The 23,213-nt window shown below is 36.9% G+C and overlaps 1 protein-coding gene across 3 annotated transcripts in view; it reads right to left on the minus strand.

The window, feature by feature from the left end:
- LOC113066031 (brefeldin A-inhibited guanine nucleotide-exchange protein 1-like) overlaps positions 1 to 22,973 on the minus strand; it is a 55,954-nt gene extending 32,981 nt beyond the window's left edge. For all 3 annotated transcript variants that reach the window (XM_026237610.1, XM_026237609.1, XM_026237607.1), the window contains exons 1-4: positions 22,644 to 22,973; positions 5,944 to 5,974; positions 509 to 659; positions 280 to 426 (exon numbers count right to left, since the gene is read on the minus strand). In XM_026237610.1, coding sequence (XP_026093395.1) covers positions 280 to 426; positions 509 to 659; positions 5,944 to 5,974; positions 22,644 to 22,767 — 453 coding nt within the window. In that variant the 5' untranslated portion in view covers positions 22,768 to 22,973. The remainder of the gene's footprint in view (positions 1 to 279; positions 427 to 508; positions 660 to 5,943; positions 5,975 to 22,643) is intronic.
- Positions 22,974 to 23,213: the final 240 nt, after the last annotated feature.

The following is a 23,213-nucleotide window of genomic DNA, read 5'->3' on the forward strand; positions in this document are numbered from 1 at the left end:
ATGATAGAAAGGGATTTTCCAATTATTAAGACTATTTCAGCAGAAAGTCACACTATTATTATTTTTTTTTTTTAATACAATGTCATTAATGATCATTAAGTAGAGATATACTTGGTACTGATATACCTTCTATTACTATATATATATTGCAATACTGATCCTGTATGAACATCACCCAAATAACCTACAGCAAACATTGCTCCCTAAGCATTTCTGAAAAAACACAATGCATTCCTTGCTCCACATGCCTGTAAGCAATCTCACATAAAAATATTTGACCTTTATAATTTGCAACTGGATGCCTTCATCCGTCTGCGGTCCTTGGAAACAGCCACATATAGTCTCGATGATCCTGTCGATGAGTTTTTTTCCAGGGATGGTATTGTCTGGAGCGCTGCCCGTCAGGTGACCATATGCTATGAGTTTCTGAAAAATCATGAACACCGTGCATGAGATGAAACATCCTCTTAAGACATATCCTGACATGAGCGTGTTGCAGGGCACTGACCTGTAAACAGTCTAGAGAGGTGATGACGATGCGTGGACATTTGGACTGGCAGGCCAACTCGAACGGCAGGAAGTACTTATCTGCTTCAATGAAGCTGGTCTTTGATTTGATTGGCGGCAAAGTACTGGACTTGTTGTCCCCAGCCGGTGGGCTACAAAACAAAAACTAAGATGTCAATCAGTCACACATTACATTACATTACAGCAAAACATTGTGCAATTTCTTTCTTTCTTTGTTTAAATACGCAAAACCCTTTAGTTCTGCCAGTGTGAGAAATCCTTCGAATCTTTTTTAATATCCACACTGCAGTGGATGTGACCTAGACTGCAAACTCTCAGTTTATATCCAGCCACTGTATCAGCTCGAGATGAGCAGCGGATCTGGAGAGATGCCAGGCCAAGCTGGGACTGCTGTGTGTTAAGTAGGGCCAACTTTAGGATTTCCTTCAGCAAGACGAGTTGATGAGTGCAGCGGGATGGGGGGAGAGGTTGGGGAGTGGGGAATGAAGTTGAGTAGAGAGAGAGAGAGAGAGAGAGAGAGAGAGAGAGAGAGAGAGATTGCAAAGATGCAGTTGAATACTATACAGCATCCAAGATTAGTGTGCCTCAAATCATAGTTTTTTGACTGCTTTATTATGGTTGATTATGATTCCAATGTCACCAAAATCCCCCCAAAAATGCTTCTCACTGGGGAACTGGACCTCATATAGTAAACTGTAAACTAGGGCTGCACGATGTGTCGTTTAAGCATCGATATCACAATGTACGAATCCACGATAGTCACATCGCAGGATGTGCGATGTAGGCTGTCGTAGTTGATCTGTTATTCATTAACTGTACGGGCCAGCTGCTCCCCAGCCCTTAACGAATGTGATTCGCGGATTAATTGCACAGCTTAACCATCATAGAGTAAAAGTTTTGACAGGACAGAGAGAGAGGGAGAGCACACACGCGAGAGAGAGAGAGAGAGAGAGAGAGAGAGAGAGAGAGAGAGCGCCCCGGCCGCACGCTGACCGTCTTCAAACAACATGAGCGCTGTCTTGCCCTCTCTCCCTCGCGCATATTAATCAATTGACACGATGGTGTCGATGTTTAAATCATTTCAAATGAGAATGGAAGTGTGCTCACCCCATTTTTGTTTGTAAGAAAAAAATTTGATTAGATTTCATATCGCAATATATATCGCAGAAAAATAAAATATTGCAATGTAATTTTTTCCCAATATCGTGCAGCCCCTACTGTAAACTAAACAGTGAATTTATTAAACAGCTAACAGGTCGTGCCTAACAACAGCCCTTAGCTGTTATAAATTAACTGTAAACCACGGCTTCTTGGGGATTATTGCTTTTATAAAACAGTGTTTACATATACGTACATAGTAAGGTTTCCCAGAATAAAACAGAGCAAATAAAGTGTAATGATATAAATAAAAACAGTATTCTTCCACCAAACAATCTAGCTACTCAAAAACAGTTGTGGTTTCAACAAAGCGGTTACCGAGCAACACACTGACGTAAACAAAAGCGAAAAACAAAAGTGTTTGTAGTGTAATTTACAACAGCTTCAAACCTAGCTCAACCAATCAGAATCAAGGACTGGAATTATCCGTTTTATAAAATGAAATTATTATTATTAATTTATAACAAAACTCTGTTACGTTGATTTTGACTATGAGAGTCTGATTCAAACAGCTAACTTACAGCTAACTAAACACTGAGCTGTTTCATGAATCTGACTCATTAAAAAGAGCCCTTTAAAAAGAGCAATTTATTTCACAATTAATATTCATTATAAATTTGCAACTCATATTTTAGCACATATCATCCATCTAGCTAATTGTGCAGAAAAACAACACAGACAACACAAAAATGCTGTTTACTAACATACTCTTGAAAATGCTGTTCTTTTTAATGAATCAAATGAATAATTTGGCAAATCTAAATATCGATTTAATTGGTCATTATGAAAACCAAGTGTCCCAAACTACTACCTTACTCAGTCAAATGTCTTTGAATGATTCACTGACTGAATGAGTCCAATTCAATCTGCTAGCTCACAAACAAGGCTGTTTAATTAATCTTTTAGACTGACTCACTAATCCCAAATCAAGAGAGTCATTTATTCACAGCTCATAATGACTAGATTTTTGCAGCTCATATTTTTGATATATCACCCATCCAAGCGATTTGCACGCAAAAACCAACAGGCAACACATAAACAAGAACTTGCAAACTAACTCATAAAAATGTGGTGTTCTTTTTAATGAATCAAATGAACTGCTTGCCAAATCTAACACCGAAACCTAAATACAATAGGAAAAACAGTCCCAAATCTCTACCTAACTCAAAAGTACACACTACATTTCCCCACTGGTGGATGTCTACTATAGAGGATACAGCCGTGTTGGGCTGCTGTGGCTATGAATTAGCTGGCCGAGTCCGCTACAGTATAATACAGCTATTTCCATTGGCTCGGCTCTCTTCACTTCACTTCTCCTTCAGTGGATCTCATTAATCTGTCTGTGGAGGGATTAGCCAGCTCAGATTTTCAATTGACATAAACTGAGCTGTAGCCAGGCTACGAAGGAAAAGACTAGAGCTCCGCTGGGTCCAGAGTAGTGCTGGGCGGTATACTGGTTCACACCGAAAACCGGTGTATATTTTCGTTACGATATTACTTTTTAATATACCGCCATACCGATGTTTTTAATTACTCAACGTTCGTAATGAACGTTATGCTGCGCCGCGGCCACGCGACACTGTTTCAGACAGACCCTTTACAATGTTGCACTTCTAAGCAGCGACTGCGAGGCACGGTGAGGGTAAACACAGTAGTGCTCTGGTGTTACGTTACAACGCCTGTTTCACACATACTCCGTCTGCAGTGCGTATTGCATATTTTTTTTACGCACCCATGTTAACAGATTCTAGCGTTCATACTGTACGAGGTTGTGGCTTGCGACCGTTTACGTACCGAGTCTATTTTTGCTGTGCTGCAGGCTCTGAATTAAATTGAAAGTGCATTGTTTGCGGGAATTTAAAAAAAATTTTTGCTGCTTGCTTGAGCAGCTTATTATACAAACCTAGAAGTAAAATGCATGAATGATGTGTCGTTTACATTTATTGAGTTTAAAGCAATGTCTATAACTATGAAAGATTGTTACTGTTCTGTGATAAAAGACTCACAATGCGAAGAAAAAAATTATTTATATATATATATATATATATATATATATATATATATATATATATATATATATATATATATATATATATATATATATATATATATATATATATTTATTAGGGATGCACGATAATATCGGCACAACATCGGTATCGGCCGATAAAAGCTTAAAATGACCATTATCGGTATCGGCCGATATGAATATTTCTGCCGATGAGCCAAACCGATATTCTCCAAGTGAAATAATTGACCTGTTTTTCAGATGTGAATGTCTGTCTACATTTGTAAAATAATAAATTTATGGTATAATCAGTACAGAAGACATACATGGATTTCTCTTCAGTAAAATTAAAGTTTAAATATATCAGTATATATTTGTATATATATCGATATCGGTATCGGCATCGGCCAAAATTATTTAGAAAATATCGGCATATCGATATCGGCCAAAATCCAATATCGTGCATCCCTAATATATATATATATATATATATATATATATATATATATATATATATATATATATATATATATATATATATATATATATATATATAACACTGGTTCAGAGATTACCTCACACATCTTTTTCACAGGTTCTCTCTTGGCCCTAACCAAACCCTCCAGAGGATTATTTTTTTCCATAAAGTTAAACCAAGTCACTAATCAGGCAGAGCACAAACAGAACTTTAAGCACAGTGCAACGACAAGACATCTCTGGAAGTAAGAAGAATCAGCTAGTGTCATTTTACAAAATTCAATGGAAGTTAATATCTATTGAGAGCATGTGTGGTTTCCCAGAAAATACTTTGTTTGTAAAAACCATAATGCATTTACAAAGGAAAACTGAGACATGAGAAAAGCTGAATTTTCCAGCTCATACTTGTGCGTTTCATCTATATGTTACATGGCTTTGCATGGTTATGAATAGCTCTAAGTCTTTTAGTGTGTATTGTAAAGTTTATTTCCACTAAGTGCATTTGTATCCATGTTTAAAACAAACTGAAAATTCCAGTGAAGCTCAATATGTTTTTTTTTCTGTGGTTATCGATATTATATGAAATATGCAGTTGATGATAGAGACTGAACCCAGAACATTCCTGATATATATCATAAAACCACAAAATAGATGTTTTCTAAATCTTAAATGTCCAAATAAATCAATCAAATGCTGAATGTCATTGTGACATTGTATAAATCGAACAGATGTGTGCAGAATGAGAATGCAAAAGCTTAGGGGTTCAGTTTTGTTTTTTTAATTTTTTTTTCTAAATTAATATTTTTTATTGAGCAAAGACTCATTAAACCATTCAAAAGGGACAGTAAAGACATTAAAATTATATAGGCCTTCTTTCATACATGATTATGTTCTATTCATAAAAGAATGCATGTAAATGTACCTATTTATTAATAGCACACTTTTGAAATATAATTATATTTGAATATTATTTAAAATATGAATAATAATACAATTACAGCTATTATAGTGTGTGTATGTGTGCATAAAATAAATTTTAATATTTAATATTGACATTATTTTTAAAAACCCATAATGATCAGAGCTGTCTAATTCATGAAAACATGACTCTTAATGAAAATACAAGACAAAGAGAAAAGATAATTGATTTGAATCTGTCAGGTCGGTTTACTGAACTAACATTTGAAGCATTATGTTTCTGTGACAATGTGTAGATTACAGATTTGGATTCACAAAGAGTTTTGCTGTGATCAATGGTGTTTTAATTAAAAACTGAGACTAAAAATAGAACTATCGTTTGGAAGGAGCGCACCTTCACTTCAAAACAGAAATCTGTAAGCAACAAAGAGAAGAAACACCAAAAGACACGGATATGGATGTGAAAGTGAGATGGATGGGGTGAAACAAGTGAGCTGTGAGTTAATGGATGTAGAGGGTGAATGAATGCTGTTCCTAGGAGGCTTCTAAAAAGAAGGGCTGAGGCAGGACCTCAGAACGGGCCGCAGAAAGCCATGAGCACAGAACGCCTCATTCCTGTGTCCTAGTCACACAGCAAGGTCTCCGAGCACATTAACAACACCGGCACTGAACACACACTCACAAATCACAATGAGGGTAAGGCAGCAGCCAAAACACAAAGAGATCGCGTGGGGTTACTCTCTGGAAATGTCAGCACTGCATTACAAACACTGAACCTGACAACCATAAAGGGGATTTTGAAATACACGTTCAATATCTCGACAGCTGAGGTGTGGCATAAGATATCGACTTACCTTAATTTCTCCGATTCCTCCTTGATTTCCTCTGTAAAAGAAAAAGAAAACTGTCACATGAGGGGTAAAAACTAAATAATGTTTACCATCTACTGCTACTGAGTAATAACATGGCATAATGCTAAATTTATGTTTTCCTAAACATAATAATAAAATTAAAATATTAGAAGAAACAAAAACTATATTAGAATATTTATATAGTTGTATAAAGAATGCATTATTTTTCTCAAAATATTATAATGTCGTTATTTTAGGACTAGTGTTGTAACGGTACCAAAATTTCAGCATTCGGTACCGATTTCAGTGAAAATCCACGGTTCTCAGTACAAATTTCAGTACCAAAGCAAAACACAAAAATATGCTAGTTAAAAAAAAACAAAAAACACACACACTTTTTAATCACTAACAATAAAACCAAAGCCATTCTTTATACTTATTTACAATTTTGTTTAAAGTTTTTCTACAAGTGATATAAATATGAAAAACAGGAAACAAGTTTCACCCAAATGGTAAATGGTAAATATGGGGATTTGCTATTAAAATTAAAACATGGAAAAAATATTGTGTGATTTATTTCTTTAAAAAATAGCAAAAGTAGTAGCAGTATCACATACATTTTACTAAATAATAGTAATATTTCTAGCACAATGCCTTTATGTAAAAAATAACTTTTATTTTTCACCCCTCAGCGCACACATTGGCAATATAATCGCCAGTGGCTAGTAAAATTTTTAGTTTACTCGCCAGACTGAAATACTATTTTACACACACACACACACACACACACACACACACACACACATGATTCCAGTCAGCTTATCTTTGTAAAATGGCACAGCTTTTTAAATCTTAACTTCTTAATCAGTCAGTCAAGCATTATATTATGGTATTTTGTACTACTTTAGTGATTAGAACTAAAACTTGATAACCATGTATGAATGCATATTTGTCATTTTGGGTTTCTGTAAAAAAAAACAAAAAAAAAAACAGTTTGGCAAATACAGATGCGCTCAGCATCCATTGAGATGAATTGAAAAGTACAGATCGCTTGATGGAGAGAGAACTCTGAAGTGCTCAGTCAGTGTTCAGCAAGTGAAAATGTGCTAATCGTATAATAGCCTTGAACACACACACTAGCGAGTAAAATCTAAGAATATTTGCCAATGGCTAACAATAGACATAATTTAGTCGCCCAGTGTAAAATTTAGTCGCATATGCGAGTGATTTACTCGCAATGTAGAGGGTTGTTTTGACGGGTTGCCGTGAATACCTTTAAATTGACACACTCAAATGAAACAGTAAAATGCTTGTGAAGTGACTCAGAACAGTTCTGGTGATGTTGTTTATGTATTTATGTCCTCATTGAGACAGCAGATGCTGAAATTACTGCAAGCGTCACGTGCTTCAGTCTATGTAGTAAACAAACCATTCATTCATTCACACAGAGACACGCAGAACATGCAGGATTCAGATTTCATCCAACTTTTGCGACTTAACATTTACTGATACTGGTCCATATGGAGATTGGATTTGACAAATTCCGTGACCGTCCATATTAAAATGTAAGTTTAATTTTCATGACTAGATCTTGAGATTCCGCGTTTTCTGCTTTTCGGAAATCATAGCGCTGTATGTGTCAAGAACCGGCTTGATCGGGTACTCGGGTACCACCGGTATTTAAAGAAACCTGGTACCGTGACATTTTCATTTTTTTAGTACCGACTTGGTACCGAAGTAGCGGATCTTTTGACAACACTATTTAGGACGGACATTCCTTTAATTAAAATGTATATTATTATTATTTATTATGTAATTTATCTATATCATTTTTTTGTTTTATATTCATTTATATGTATAATGTATTAGAAGTATATATTAAATATATATTGTTTAATTTAATAAATAAGTGTGAAGTCCTCACTGAAAAAAAAGAAAAGGAAAAAAAAACCCGATGGAATATATGTACTGATATATATCTAAAACATACATATGCAGCAACTCAAAAAACAATGCCTAGCATTGACTATGATAGTGTTCAATCATCAAATCAAATAAATAAATAATCATAAATGTACATGCACTTTCTAGACTAAAGAGAATAAAAAGGCAATTGCTTCTTTTTACTGTAAGCCTCTACTATTCCACACTATTATTGGTAGTTAAATGCTAACTTAAATCAGCAAAAATACTTGATAATCTAAAAAGGGCTCAATGACACCAATCACACAGAAAGTTAACTATGTGCACCATTTTGTCGAGAGCTATTTTCATTGCTAACACTAAAGAATTTAATTACACATGGACCCTTTAACACCTTCTCCTCTGAAACCAGTCATTAACCGCATCAGAAATGCATTCACTTTTGAAAAAAATCTACTAACGAGAAGCCCAGAGTCAGAGGTACATGCTGCAAGCTTCTGAAAGCATCTACATGACATAAATTAGACTTTAAATCAGCTTTAACGCCTGGATTCATTAGCAGACAAGCACTCTGCACCGACTTGCGTAGGTCACGCCGTTACTAACAGGTCAGGATATCTGAATACTTCAATCTGTGCTGCTGTTTTGAAAGTAGTTTGGACTGAATAAGTTTATTCTGAACAAGAGCCTCTGGTCTCAGCGAGCAGCTGCAGTCATGAATGACTAAGTGCTCGGCACGGGAACAATGTAATGCTGTAGAAAGAGCACTCTCTTTCTTTCTCTCGGCAGTAAACAATGACGAGTACAGCAGCATAATGACATCTACACGCTCTGTTGACAGACAGCCCGCCAACACACTAAACTCAACCTGAACTCGGACAGAACACAGAGCACTGGTGTCTGTTTACCATCACATTGTTTTCTATCAATCTGAAAGTGTTTCAAAAATTATTAGGGATATGGTTGGTAGGGGTGCACCTTCAAGATCGGCCGATCGTTATGCACATCTCGTCAGTAAAGCCGGTTCTCTAATCAGCGGTAAATTCCATCAGGTGCGTGATTTCACATAGAGCAGCTGTTACTACACAGAGCCGTTGTTAACTGAGAGGCTGCGCAAATCCAAGTTCATCATCAGCGTTTATTTGCGCAACTAGTCAGTTAACAACGGCTCTGTAGTGGTCTAACACCACAAATTTTTCTTCTAAATTAACACACTAGTTTCTTTGGCAGGTTTCAAATAGACATGGGTCTAGAGCTGAAGATCCCAAAATGTAATCGCCAGAGGCAAGCCTCCGTTTCACATACTCCGCATAAATTTTCGCATCTTTCTCGCACTAATCGAAATACATCACATGACTGCTCATTTACCTCGCAAACCGGAGCGAGAAAGATGCGAAAATGTATGCTGAGTAGGTGAAACGAAGGCTTGCCTCTGGCGACCACATTTTGGTTGCACCAGCAACTAAAGCAAAGTCTGAGGTGTGGAAAAGTTTTGACCATGTTTATAAGGAGAATAATGACACACTATCAGTGAGCGCAGGAACGCGCTGAAGCCATCTACAGTGGATTCAATCATTTCCCTGCAGAAAAAACATGAAGGCCTAGCCTAATCTTGGTGAGTAAAGGTTTTTCAAATGAAACACGCTATATGTGTTATATCTTGTATATTGGCCAGTGATGAACTCTGTTGTCCTGCATAAACCTGCATAAATACTTGGTTTATGGTGTAGTTTAGGTCTCTGACTAATGGGGGAATAATGGACAATTATGATTTTTGCCATAATTGTGCAGCCCTTATCGGTTCACTGCTTTCTCTGAAGTTTAGAAAAGTAAGTGCATTTAATGGAACTAATACAATAAATTGAGAGGATAAATTTAGACCAAGGGTATTTTCAATACTGAAATCTCAGGTAACACAATACTTGTTGTGGCTCTCTGGGAAATTACCATGTTGCTATGGTTTCTGTTTTACCAGGGACAGTCTACCATTAAAACTGATTAAACCGATCTTCATCCTGCACTGCGGTGAACCCCCTGACTACAGCTTCTTTAGTTGAATCAAACTAGCCATTATGGAAGCCTGTTTCCGCCACTAAATAAAAAAGTAAACAAGGTAATTGTGGCTTTTCCTCAGAATTGTGATATAAACTTATATATAATATATAATGTTTATATCTCACAATTCTGACTTTATAATCGCAATTCAGGGGAAAAAAGTCAGAATTGTGATAGAATTACCTTGTTTTATTTTTTTATTTAGTGGCGGAAACGATACATCGTCTTTGACAGTTGACCACTACTTGCTACCAAGCCTGCTTCTTAGCCGCCTTTTTTTCATTGAGCTACGAATGTCTTGTAGGTCTTAAACATCTACTGAGTAGCCCAAAATACAGTCTTACTGTATGCCATACCAGTGCACAGTTGGCACCATTATAATTTTGAAACATAGCCAGCGCCCACAATTTCTGAGTAAACAGTTGGGACAACATATGACACCACATAAATACGTTTCTTTCAGTTAGCATCAGCTTTAAATGACTGATGTGAAATCTGACTGTGCCTCACAACAACCACAATCTCAAGTGTGATAGATAAATAGATAAATAAACCTTCCGTTGACTCACACATACATTTCCACAGCGGGGGTCTTGATGATCTCAATTCAGTTAATGTATAAAAATCCTTAAAATGGGGTGGCAACCTAAGGCTTGTTTCAATTGAAATGATCTACATAATGCACGTGTGTGCAGTGAATGAAGGGCACAATGCTAGCGGTCCACTCTGAATTCGCATTTTAGGAGGTGATTGTGTCCCCTCTCAACTTTAGCAGGGCCTCCAGACCTTCTGTGAAACCCTGGACTGGGACACACGGCATTCCACATAGCCATGGGAAAACAGATTCAAGCAGGCCTGCTCTACTCAGCTGCCAGTGAATGAGGTAATATGAAAGAGACAATATGATCCTACTAGATATATTTATTTTCTATTTATAGGGATATGCAAAACTAAATATCATAATTAACTACAATACACAAAATACATCGACCAAAGATGTCTGGATGTGTATATGGGGCCATTCAAACATTGTACTATAATGCTAAAAACTTGAAATGGCTCAAGCAGTGGTGTTTTAAAGGGGATGTAAGAAACATATTTACCAAATCAAAGAAACAAACTTATTTTCATGGGGATATATTCAGGTGTAAAACATCTATGAGAAGCAGTTACTCATAAACTCATAAGCAGTATGAATTATGTATTAGCTCTGGAAGTGTTGCGATGCTGATGGCGAGCCGGCTCGAGATAATTGTGCTCTAAGGACAAGCGCCGACAGAGGTCAAACTATGACGCCACTATCATCGAAACGGAGTCGTGATTCACACCAATCAAAGCAATGACACTAGCATAATTAATGTAAACCAAACCTGCAACACAATAATAGATTGTGTTTATTCACTCTCTGGGTGATCTTACAGAGTGATTGCATAATTGGATAACTGAATGTACGATTATAACCTCCTGGGAGAAAAATCATTAGTAATGACAATGGTTTGAAATTTTAACCAAATAAATGATCAATAAAACACTAAAACTGTAAATAAAAATGAAGTTAGTCATTGCAACATTATAATGCTGCAAAGTAGGGCTGGGCAATACATCGCATGCGATGAACATGCAAATCTCGTCAGTAAAGCCGGTTCCCCGTTGTAAGATTTGATGAAGATAACATTTAACAGTGTTATTGAATTAATATTCTTTTTTACAATTTAACTTTAAGTGAACATTAGAGTATGCTAAAGGTAATCAATGTAAAATTACAAAAAAAAAAAAGTGAGCATGAACAATTAAAGATCCAGATAATGGATACAAATAAATAAAGATTTAAGAAATTAAGCTAATAGCGGTTATGGTACCAATCTGTGTAATTTTGCATTGTTTGTGTACTACTATAGTATTTATTATTTTGAATTAGCTTTTTTTAATATTTGTTTTTTATCTCAATTTTAGTCATTTAAAATAGGTTTTAATAATTTGATGTGCTTGTCATTTTTCTTTGTTTTTTTTTTTCAATTACAGAAAACTATTTTTAACAGTTTAATAATTTATTTTAATTATATAATAAAAAAAACATACATACATACATACATATATATATACATATATATATACACACACACACAATTTTAACCCTAGTACCAATTTATCATTCATGCCATGTATATGAAAAGGACTGGCGTCACCTTTATTGATAGTTTAATCCATAGATTACAGGAAAAAACTTGGAGTGACAGAACTATAAAACGACTGGAATCAAATTGACATTTCCAACTTGTGCATAAAGTCTAAACTTGCGAGGACTTGTGTGTCAACCATTGGGCAACACGTCCAACATTAAAGAAATTCTTCAACAGACAACAGAAACTGAGGGACTTGGTCAGGAATGTTGGGTCTGAATGGGATTTCATAAATGCTAAACACGTTTTCGTCAAAGATTTCCACGCTCTACCTGAAAATATATCAGCTCTGGAGGTGTCAGTCGCAACTCTAATGAAGCAGAAATAGCTTTACTTTCACTCATGGTGTATACGGTGGGCTGAGAGCATGCCGTGACGTGTCGTATACAACAACACCATGGGGCGTTTCACTCGGCAGGACAGCAGAAAGCCCAGACTGTTGACAGTCTCTCTCCTTCATACAGGCAGTAAACGCAAAGGAAAGTGCATGTAATTGCATATTGCTATTTCGCTCTGAATCTCGATTGCAAAAGTCAAATATATATATATATATATATATATATATATATATATATATATATATATATATATATATATATGCTTTCTTATTGGTACCCTGCTTTGGTGCTTTAGACAACAGCATGGTGGGATCGAGTCGACTGCTCTGAGACACCTTCACCTAGGCAAACAACTCACAGAGCTAATTTAGTCTCAAGTTGCCGGTTTGTTCCATCAATTAAGCAAAAAGCGGATGGTGGCATATTTTGCAGTACACACATGCTGCCACTCCAAATGCTGGGGAAAGATAAACAGTAGGGTCCTTTGGGAGTTCTTCAGTATACCATGTGATCAACACCAAGGCAACATGCACACACTAATGCAACGACTGCAGACAGAAGCCGTTTACATAGCCAGAGGGTGTGCGAATGGACTCTAAGTAGACGCTGTAAGGATGGGTCTTATTAGGGTGTTCTTTGCCTCCTCCTTCCTTCATTCTCATGTGGAATTGCTCCGCAACTCTCAAGACAAGACATGGATACATCTATGCAAAGCTTCTTTCCCGAGACAACAACATCCAAGTCCTTCGAGCCCATGGAAAACTCTGATCTACACCCCACTTGATCTCCTCCAGTCAAAGGGCAGGGTGGATTTCACACATTCCCAGATCCAGCACTGAAAGACAGAGGTGGGACAGTGCTAGAGTTGTTCCGATTCCGATACTAGTATCGGAAATATCTCCGATACCACAACAAATTCTGGCATCGGCATCGGCGAGTACATGAACCCATATACCGATCCGATACCATTTTCTTAAAAAAGACCTAGTTATGACCGCAAGCTTTGCCTAACCGCTGCACGGTTCTTCTTCGCTGCTCAAAATGCATTGAAAACACAGGAAGTTGTGCTGTGTTGCCACAAGCAACCCCTGTTTAGAGCAGCGAAGAAGAAATGAAAACGCGTTAGCAGCCCTTATCTATATATGACTGGATCACTCATCACATTCTAAACTGCCAAAAGACAGTGAAGCCGCTACTATATTATAGATCAGTGGTTAGCAGTATGTCTCTGTAGTACCGGTAGTTACAGACTCTCGAGTATATTCAGTACCGGCAACTGCGTTCAGTCGCTTCCGTGTAAGTCAAAACGCAGGGCTCCAGACAGTAGCCGAATATATACTAGTGTCTGTGAATATTAAACTGCAAAATACTATTTAAATATTACTCCCGCAAAATCTACATCTCTGTGGGTGACTGGCACAGATGCGCGAGAGCTCGCTGTTTTGTAGTCTCTGCTGTGTGTCATGAGGACACGAACGCATAAACCGTCACTTCATGAGAATTTACCGTTTCATTTGAGAATACTGTCATATCATAAACACAGACACTCAAAGATCTTCATGGCAGCCCATTAAAATAAATGTTTGGTTTACATGAGTAAATTGACAATATATAAAGCTACTGTTGTAGCCTACAGTAATAATAATACATCTCTATAATAATAATAATTATGCCTAGATGGTTGCTTGTTTTTTACTTTATCTGATTATCTGATTAATAGATCTTTTTTTATATTCCTAGACTTATTTGTTGCAGTTTTTTTATACAGTTATATTGTAAAACTTAAATACCTTTTTTAGTTTGCGGTGTTAGATTTTTGGCTGCATTTGAAGTTCTTTTTTGCATAAGAAAATAAATAATACTGTCAAATTCATGTTAGATAATAAAAATACTGTAATAAATACAGTAGTTCACCATGTATTTGTTCATGTTTTATTGAGGGATCTGTCTGAAGCACACCATAAAAAAATTCTAGCAATTTACACAGGGCTAGTAGTATATACAGCTGTATATACAGATATACACCCAGGTATCGGATCAGTACTCGGTATCGGCCGATACCCTGAGCCCAGGTATCGGAATCGGTATCGGGAAGAGAAAAAGGGTATCGGAACATCTCTAGACAGTGCTGATCCTTACTCGGTTTTTGTGCTTGATCTTAGGAGATTTGAGGAAAAAGTCGGTGATAAATCTGCTAAAAGGAGGTGACATTTACCAAAACTATTAGTGCTTCCCAACAAATCCTAATCTCAATGGTGACTAGTGTTACCTGAAAGTGGTGGTACGTTCTTTCCTCCTCTCCTACAGATTATTTACCATCTGAACTACCATCTACCATCATCAAAACACATTCACGCACATTCACACCGCGTTGTCACACTCGACAACCAGAGAAACTATGTAAATGAACTCCTTGTGCCTTACAAACCTAGTATTTTCAAGAATGAATAAATCCGCCAGACAAGTTTAGGAATCGGAAGGCATTAGTTCTTTCGGGTAGGTTTGACTTTTTTGTTGCAGAACTAACAGCATGGGAAAATATAAGGCTGTTTTGTTTGAATGTATAAAATATGAAAATATTACAGGGTTTGTTCACACAAAAATGAAAATTCTGTCATTAATTACTCACCCTTGTGTCATTCCAAAACCGAAAGACCTTCATTAATCTCCAGAACACAAATTCAAATACCCTTTTTTTTTCTGAAATCCGAGTTTCCTGCCCCTCCAAAGACAGCAATGGAACTACTGTACCAAGTTTAAGGTCCAGAAAGGTAGCAAGGACATCGTTAAAATAGTCCATGTGCCATCAGTGGTTCAACCTTCATTTTATGAAGCTAAGAGAATACTTTTTGTGCACAAAGAAAACAAACATAATGACTTTTTTCAACAATTTCATCTCTTCCGTGTCAGTCTTTGACACGAAGGTTAAAGATGAATGAAGTTCTTACATTTTTAGGAGGACATAAGGGTGAGTAATTAATGACAGAAATTACATTTTTGGGTGAACCATCTCTTTAAGCAGCAAAACTGTGATTGTTTTCATTATTTATTAAGATTAGAAATGTTTCTTGAGCACCAAATCAGCATATCAGAATGATTTCTGAAGGATCATGTGAGACTGAAGAACGGAGTAATGAAAATTCAGCTTTGCCATCACAAGAAATAAATAACATTTTTAAAATGTATGGAAATATAAAACATGCATTTAAAAAAAAAAAAAAAGAAATTTTATCTCTCTTTCCACCAATGTGAACGGTAGTGTATTACAAATATCTTTTTGGCCAATTATTAGATGAGGCTTTATGTGAACTCAACCATGTGGACAAACTTGTTTTTGTTTAGTGATTGCGCACTTTAAAGTATGATCTGAATCAAAATTGGGCCAGGTAACAAGTCTGAAGCATTTCTCACCTGGGCTGTTCTCCACCTTTCAGTAAAGGTGCAATTGTTAACCATAAAAGGTGATATACAGAAGCTAACTGGAATACATGACAAACATTTATATAGAGCATACACATTTATTTCATATAGATTTACATATCATCTTTTCTCTAGTATGTCTAGTATCTCCAGCATGGGACTGCCTGCTTCAAATGCATTGCCATTTATGTCCGCATACTTGAATAGAACATTCTAGGCAAGCCAAAACAAGAGATGCTACGTTTAAATAAGGGATGTCTGTTAACTTTCATCCTTCTCTACTTGGAAAAGACCAGCTGTTAATAGAGACCATACACTGTTTTATTTGGCCCTTGGTTTCTTGATACTGTCATGGAGGCATTCTGCCTATGGAATGTAAACAACATAAGAGCCAAATTTGCATAATGTATCTATTTAGCCCACAGTTGAAGTATCAAGTATCCGCCCACCAAATAGAGACAAACCATTTCTCACACACAAACAAAAACGCTTCCAAAAAGCAGAACCCCAGTGGAAGGGGAGGCAGTGTGCTCTTTTCATCCACAGAGATAAACACCCGGCTCAGGTCTTCTGTGCTTGAGGAGGAAGCATTGGACCATTGACAACTGCATTGTGTAGAAAAAAAAAGAGAGATATTATCTAGCTGTAATTAAATTTAGGCCCTGCACAGGAAATGCTGAGGGTGGTTGTCCGAACAACGCAACATGTGGAGTGTGAGGGAGGCCCTGGCCCTGGACCACAAGTGCATGTGTGTGTAAGCACATGGATTTCCTCCATTGGTTCGCCAGCCATGGCAAACTTAACATGAGAAACTATACTCATACCAATACTATAAACATGCCAAAATAGAGCATTCATTTCAATGGCATTTTAGTCTATCTGTCATAAAAGTCAACAACATCAAAAACTCATTTCATCAAAATGACCAAAATGCACATCTTCACTCTAGAGAGCTATCAAGCAAGCTTACCATATCTTCCGGACTATAAGTCACACTTTTTTTTTATAGTTTGGCTGGTCCTGCGACTTATAGTCAGGTGCGACTTATTTATCAAAATTAATTTGACATGAACCGAGAGAAATTAACTAAGAGACATGAACCAAGAGAAAACATTACCGTCTACAGCCAAGAGAGGGCGCTCTATGCTGCTCAGTGCTCGTGTAGTCTACCACTGTAAACATAAGGGGGTCGCACACCGGACGAGAAGCGCAGCGTCGCGTCGCGACACTTCTTTAAAATTCGAACACATTATTCTCTATGAGTGTACACACACCGCCGGCGCCATTCGGCGTCTGTCCACGGCGCCCAGCTACGACTCAGAACGCTGTTCAAATTTCTGCCGCGCCACAGAGCGTCATCTGCATAGTTTTATATTTAAAAAAACATCATATTTGTTTCAAATCGTTGTTCATACATTACACCAAGATACCACTGCTGCAAAATACTACTTATATTAGTTGTAAAGCTTAATTAAAATGTAAACATATATAATTAAATGTATAATAAACATAGTGCTTTTAATATTTTATTTTTCTCTTGAGACATTTTTACATACGTGAAATATTAAAGTATTGGTCTGTGTAACATTTGCCGGTAATGTTTTCTATTGGTTCTTGGTTCTAAATGAATGTGACTTATAGTCCAGTGCGACTTATATATGTTTTTTTCCTCATCATGACGTATTTTTGGACTGATGCGACTTATACTCAGGTGTGATTTATAATCCGAAAAATACGGTAGTCTCAGCCTACTATAAACCTAAAGTGTCCATAAACTACTCCTCTAGCATTTCTAACCCAATCAATGTAAATGCTGTGTGATCTCATAAGACCATTTCACACTGCATGTTGGACCGGGAAAATTGCCAGAACATTGATGGGTCGCCTTCTGCATGAACGCAAACACGTACCAGGATTGATCCCGGGTTGGGGACCTAGTAACATTGCCGGGTTCAGTCCCGGAACAAGCTCTGTGTGAACAAAAGCCAGAACTAATGCTGTAAAGGATGTGTCGTAGTGATGATGCATGTTATCGCGCAACTCTTTTACCAGGTGTTTTGAAGGCAGATCAATGTTCTTGACAAAAAAATAAATGTGCAAACTGTAATGAAGCAGAGATCGGGTAGTACCTCACTTTCCACGCTGATGCTGAGATCGTTCGCCAGCTTAAGTGAAAGTTAACGTGCCTAGCGTTTTCGACTCGTACAGTACACATCACATCCTGATGTCATGTGTCTTTACGGGACCTTTACAGGTTGTGTGTGAACGCATGTACATATTCCGGGTAATCACTGGCAGTGTGAAAGGGGCAAAATCTAGTGACCCGGGAACAATTACCGGGACACGTTACATGTGTATTTTTCGGAATTGCAGTGTGAAAGGGGCTATAAACACACTACAGGACTCAAAAATAGGGGTGTCAAATGGTATGGACTCTGGTTAGCTTGTGGCAGGACTATGATTAATTCAGCACCTGTCAGAGGCCGAATGAGCTAGTGCTACTGAAAGATGATGCATTATTTACAAAGGCCAGTAATGAAACAAAGTGTCTGGTTAGAGAGATAAGCTATGATGGACTTTCATCCAAAAACATGATCTTTTATATTAAACCACCAATTTCGTTCTACTTCACTGTACAGTAAGAAAACAATCTGCGGAAAAACAGAAATATTTTCTGCAAGGACATTTTCATTAGGACATTAAGCTTACAGATATTTGCTAAACACAACACCATGCAATGCGTAATTTTGGTAAAACACCTCTGAAAAATAATAATACCAATTACCGCACTAAAAAGTTCAAAAAGTAACAGAGAAAACTATTTTCCATTAATCATTTCCCTAGTGAGTCTTATACTTCTACATTATGCCAACTGGAAAAACGAAAAGCTGTGATATTTGTTAGTTAACTTTCTTCTGGGATCTGAACTTCACTTTAAACTTCTTCCTTGTTTTGGGCCATTAAGAAACTTTTTATGATGAATAGAACAGGACTCGAAACTGCCTGAAGTGTTAGAAGGCGTGAGTAATATACGATCAGTCTGAAAGCTAAATAATTCATGCGGAGACCTGATCTTATTGGTTACTCTCAGTTTCTTCACAGGTGTCTAGAAAACAGTGTGAGTACATTAATATTAATAGTCCAATGAATCACATTTAGCCTTTTGATGATTGTACAGGCTTGTGTAAACTTGTGTTTCTGTGAGATTTGGGCCATTTTACAAAGACATAACATGCACTGTTTTTGTTAACTACCTCTGACAGTGATAGCCCATGGAGTCAGGACCCAAAAGGAAGGATTTTTTTTTTAATAATGTCAGTGACAGGTGAACTGGGAGTCTTGTTGTGTCACATGCAGTATCATTCAGTTTCTCTGAAGCAGTGACTGTCACAAAAACGAGATTTTGAATACTGAAGAAAGAAATTGTACAGGAGGTTTCTAGTTATTCTTCACTAACCTGACCAGTGTTATTTTAGTAACACGTACTATTATTTTTTTTTAATGGATTAGTCCACCCAAAAAGGAAAATTCTGTCATAATTTCCTCACCTTCACGCCATTCCAAACCTGCATGACCTTCTCCTGTGGAACAGTTTCCGTTCACACTGACTTCTACAGCATTGTTGATTTTCGTACTATGGAAATCAATGGGGCTATTACCAACATTCTTCAAAATATCTTCCTTTACGCTCCACAGAAGAAAGTAAGTCCTACAGGTTTGGAATGACATGAGGTTGAGTAAATTTTCACTTATGGGTGGCCTATCCTTTCAATACTTTGAATTAGTTTTTATATTTTCCAGTTTCAAATTAATTTAAGTAATAGAAATTTATTTTCTTTTTTTTTTTTTTACCTATGTCTACGTTGTTTCATTATATTTTATTTCAGTTGAAATCTTGCCAAAAAAAAAACAAACAAACAAAAAAAAAAGTGTATGAACTTGTTTTACCTGCTCCATAAGTATTTATTGTGCTTAAGAGACAAGAAACCATTTTTTTTTCTATGGTGTCATTAAGAAACCCTTCACATTCAGAAAAAAAACAACAACGCTCACATCAGAAAAGGAAACATCCATGCATTTCATGAATTCTTTGGCATTCAAAGCAGACTTTTAAAGAGATAGTTCACCCCAAGATGAAAATGTATTATTTATTCATCCACACATTTCTAAAATGAGCCTTACTATTGTGGATCATAAAAGAAGATATTATTAGAAATATTTCAGCTTTTTTTCCTTTTTTTGGTCCATACAACAAAATTCAATGTTGGCAATTAATACTGTCTGGAATATCACCATTGTTCAGAATATCTTATGTTGTGTTTCCACAGAAGAAAGTCATACATGTTAGGAACAACATGAGCAAATGATGGCAGAATTTTTTTTTTTTTTTTTTTTGTGAACTACCCCTTTAAGCCATCATATTTCTTTTAGAAACAGAAAAACTTATTTTCCCAAAGCATACATTTACAGTATGCTTGCAGCATCTACAAAGAATATTTTCAAACTCCTTACTCTTATAGCCTTTTAGTGACCCTTTTTATCTGAGTTTCCCCAGCAATGCTTAACTTAACAAAATCTAAACTTCTTTTACAGAAATACCAATCATTTTCCAAGATATACACACTTACTTTCTCAATACATCGTCACAAGGGGTGAGGAAATGCTAAAAAAAAATTGCAGATGAAACCAGAGTGCACATCTTCAAGCGAGGCGGGTAAACCTCTCTACTGTGACAAATGAAATGTGATTTGACAATTCCATCAGGATTTCTCTAAAGTTCACTAACAGATGCTGTCACATCTCGGTCAAAACCAAAATGCCAGTTGTAATCCTAAATATGCAAAAATGGACCATAAACCCAGTGCTGTTTAGCAGAGTAAGCTCTATATTTGTCGACCACATATGCCTTTTATAAGGGATATGAACATAAACAAACAAATGAACTGAGTTGGTTAACTAATCATATTCTTTAACCATTAACTAAACTTATTATCCACATGCCTATTGCACAATTTAGTAAAATGTGGTTGTATGCATCAGTCCTTTGTAATAAGAGTAAGCCTGTATCATCTTTTAAGTAGCCAGAGACCAGATTTGTGAGGATAAGGCCTGCGATGAGAACTCTGTCTTAGTGGTGTAAACACAACTCACTATATATATGATCAAAATTATTCACTAACCAGTACAGACAAAAAGTGTTGACAGTTGTTCCTATATTTGCCAAGCGGCATGAAATAGATTAAACTTTGTACCACTCCATTTGATTGCGGCTGTCCTTTAGCCTACATCTTCATATCTTCTTGGACGTGAATGTAATCACGGCCTACATTTCTCTAAATATGAAAGATGCTCCTATACTTGTTTCAAAGACATCAAAGTATCCCATTGCTAATAAAATCACACTCTGGGTCTAATGTTTTACTGACAAATCAAATGCTTCAGTGTAAAAATCATTGTTTGCAATGCAGTAAAGCAGGCTGAACCAACAACCCTGCATGTACAATGCACGGTGCATGTGATTCAAGCCAAGAGCCTGGAAGCCACTGCTTTCTTCCCCCTTTAATAATGTATTGTAATTCAACTTCCACCGTGCATGCATTATTGACCGCTGATAATGAGAAATGCATGACAGGGATAGAGACATTCACCTTATTCCAAACAAGCCCTTAGCTCAACCCCTATCACACTTCCGTTACGCCCATCGCAAACTAGGCTGATTCATTTTAGCAAATCGGTTCTTTTGATCAATTCGTTCATATGAGCCGATTCACCAATTCGATTGAGTCATGACTAAAAAGTGTTCACAAAAGCGACCGTGCGCATTTTATCCGGTCTTTTTGTATCGTGAAATACATTTTTGTTCACAAAATGCAGATGTTTATTCCTTTTTTGTCGAGTAAGATGTAAAGAAAATGCGTCAAATGTCAGAGTGATCCAAACGTTCTCCAATCGGTTCAGGTGAATCATTCAAAAGAGCCGTTTCAAATGAACAATTCAACGGTGCCTGTGACTGCGAGGCACAATGATTGCGCATCTTTTCTACACATTTTTATAAAGTTAAACCTCCGTGAGCATATACACTCGTCTTATTTAAAAACAGTTAATGATTTTTTGACAACACCAATGCAAAACAATCAGTTCCGCCTGCGTTTCTCTCCATCTTGCCCAGTCATTGTTGTTATCGGGAGGAAATAAGGATAGTGCAAACATTGTTTCCGCGAATTTAAACGATATGACATCTTAGTTTGCACGCTGTAGTGTCGTATAAAAAGCTTAGACTGTACGCAAAACTAAAATCTAATTGTTATTGTAATATGACAGGTGGGGTCTTTACATTTGATGACGGAAAAAAACATGGTCAGTGACACTCAAATTAATTCGAAGCAGCCACTTTGAATGCTCTTAAAGCATGATTCTCTCATTTAACATATAAAGTTTATTCTGTGCACAGTTCGTGTGATGAAGGGGCTTTCTTAAGCTCCTGTCAAAGAGGACAAACTCGCCCTGTCAGTTCCTGCTTTCATTTTACCTGTTTCCTCATTCGTACGTGCACTAAATATGATTTATTCAAGCCAAGCGCGCATGATTATCGATATTTCATGCTAAATTAACAGGTACAGGTTTAGATCGAGGCTTTTTTCAGGTGAAATGAGAATCACTTCCGCAATGCTGCTGGATTCATGCAGCTATTCTGAAGCTGCGGTTTCATTACCGGTAGAATTAAAGCCACGCATGCACATCTAAAACATCTAAAACACTGCGATCAACGCATCGAAATCATACTGACCTAGTGCCACCTCACAGGCTTTGCGCAGCTGCGAGTGATGAGCCTTTTTCACCTCCTTGTCGGCCAAGATCTTTTCCAAAGCTCGGGTTAAAAACATGTTTTTCGTCTTATTGCCTTCATACATGACTCGTTGCGACGGGGCGAGGAGAACCTGTCCCAGTGGAGGCTAGATCCGCGGTTTTTAGATATGACCGTATGTTTGAGTATTTTCTCCGGCGGACGATGCCCTCAATAGAGAAACATAAATAAAGCCAGAAGGTGGGGTAAATCCCTCAGTTTTCCATCAGCGACCTGCTGCCTGCGCCATGTTGGAAGGAAATGACGTCACGCACGTAAAAAACGGCCGCAGTGAGGAAGAGTGAGAAGTGAGAGAGTATAAATATACATAAATATAAAAAAAAAAAAAAAAATGAAAAGATAATTTTTTTTATCTGTGCATTAAGAACAGCGGTGGTCAAATACATATCAGTATAACTCACTTCCTTGTGGTAGTTGTGGTTATACATATAGTCATAGATATTTGTGCTTATGTTGTCCAAAAGTTTGATAGCAATTTGTTAGCAATTTATG

The sequence above is a fragment of the Carassius auratus genome, chromosome 49 (assembly GCF_003368295.1).
Source record: "Carassius auratus strain Wakin chromosome 49, ASM336829v1, whole genome shotgun sequence".
In the NCBI taxonomy this organism is placed as follows: domain Eukaryota; kingdom Metazoa; phylum Chordata; class Actinopteri; order Cypriniformes; family Cyprinidae; genus Carassius; species Carassius auratus.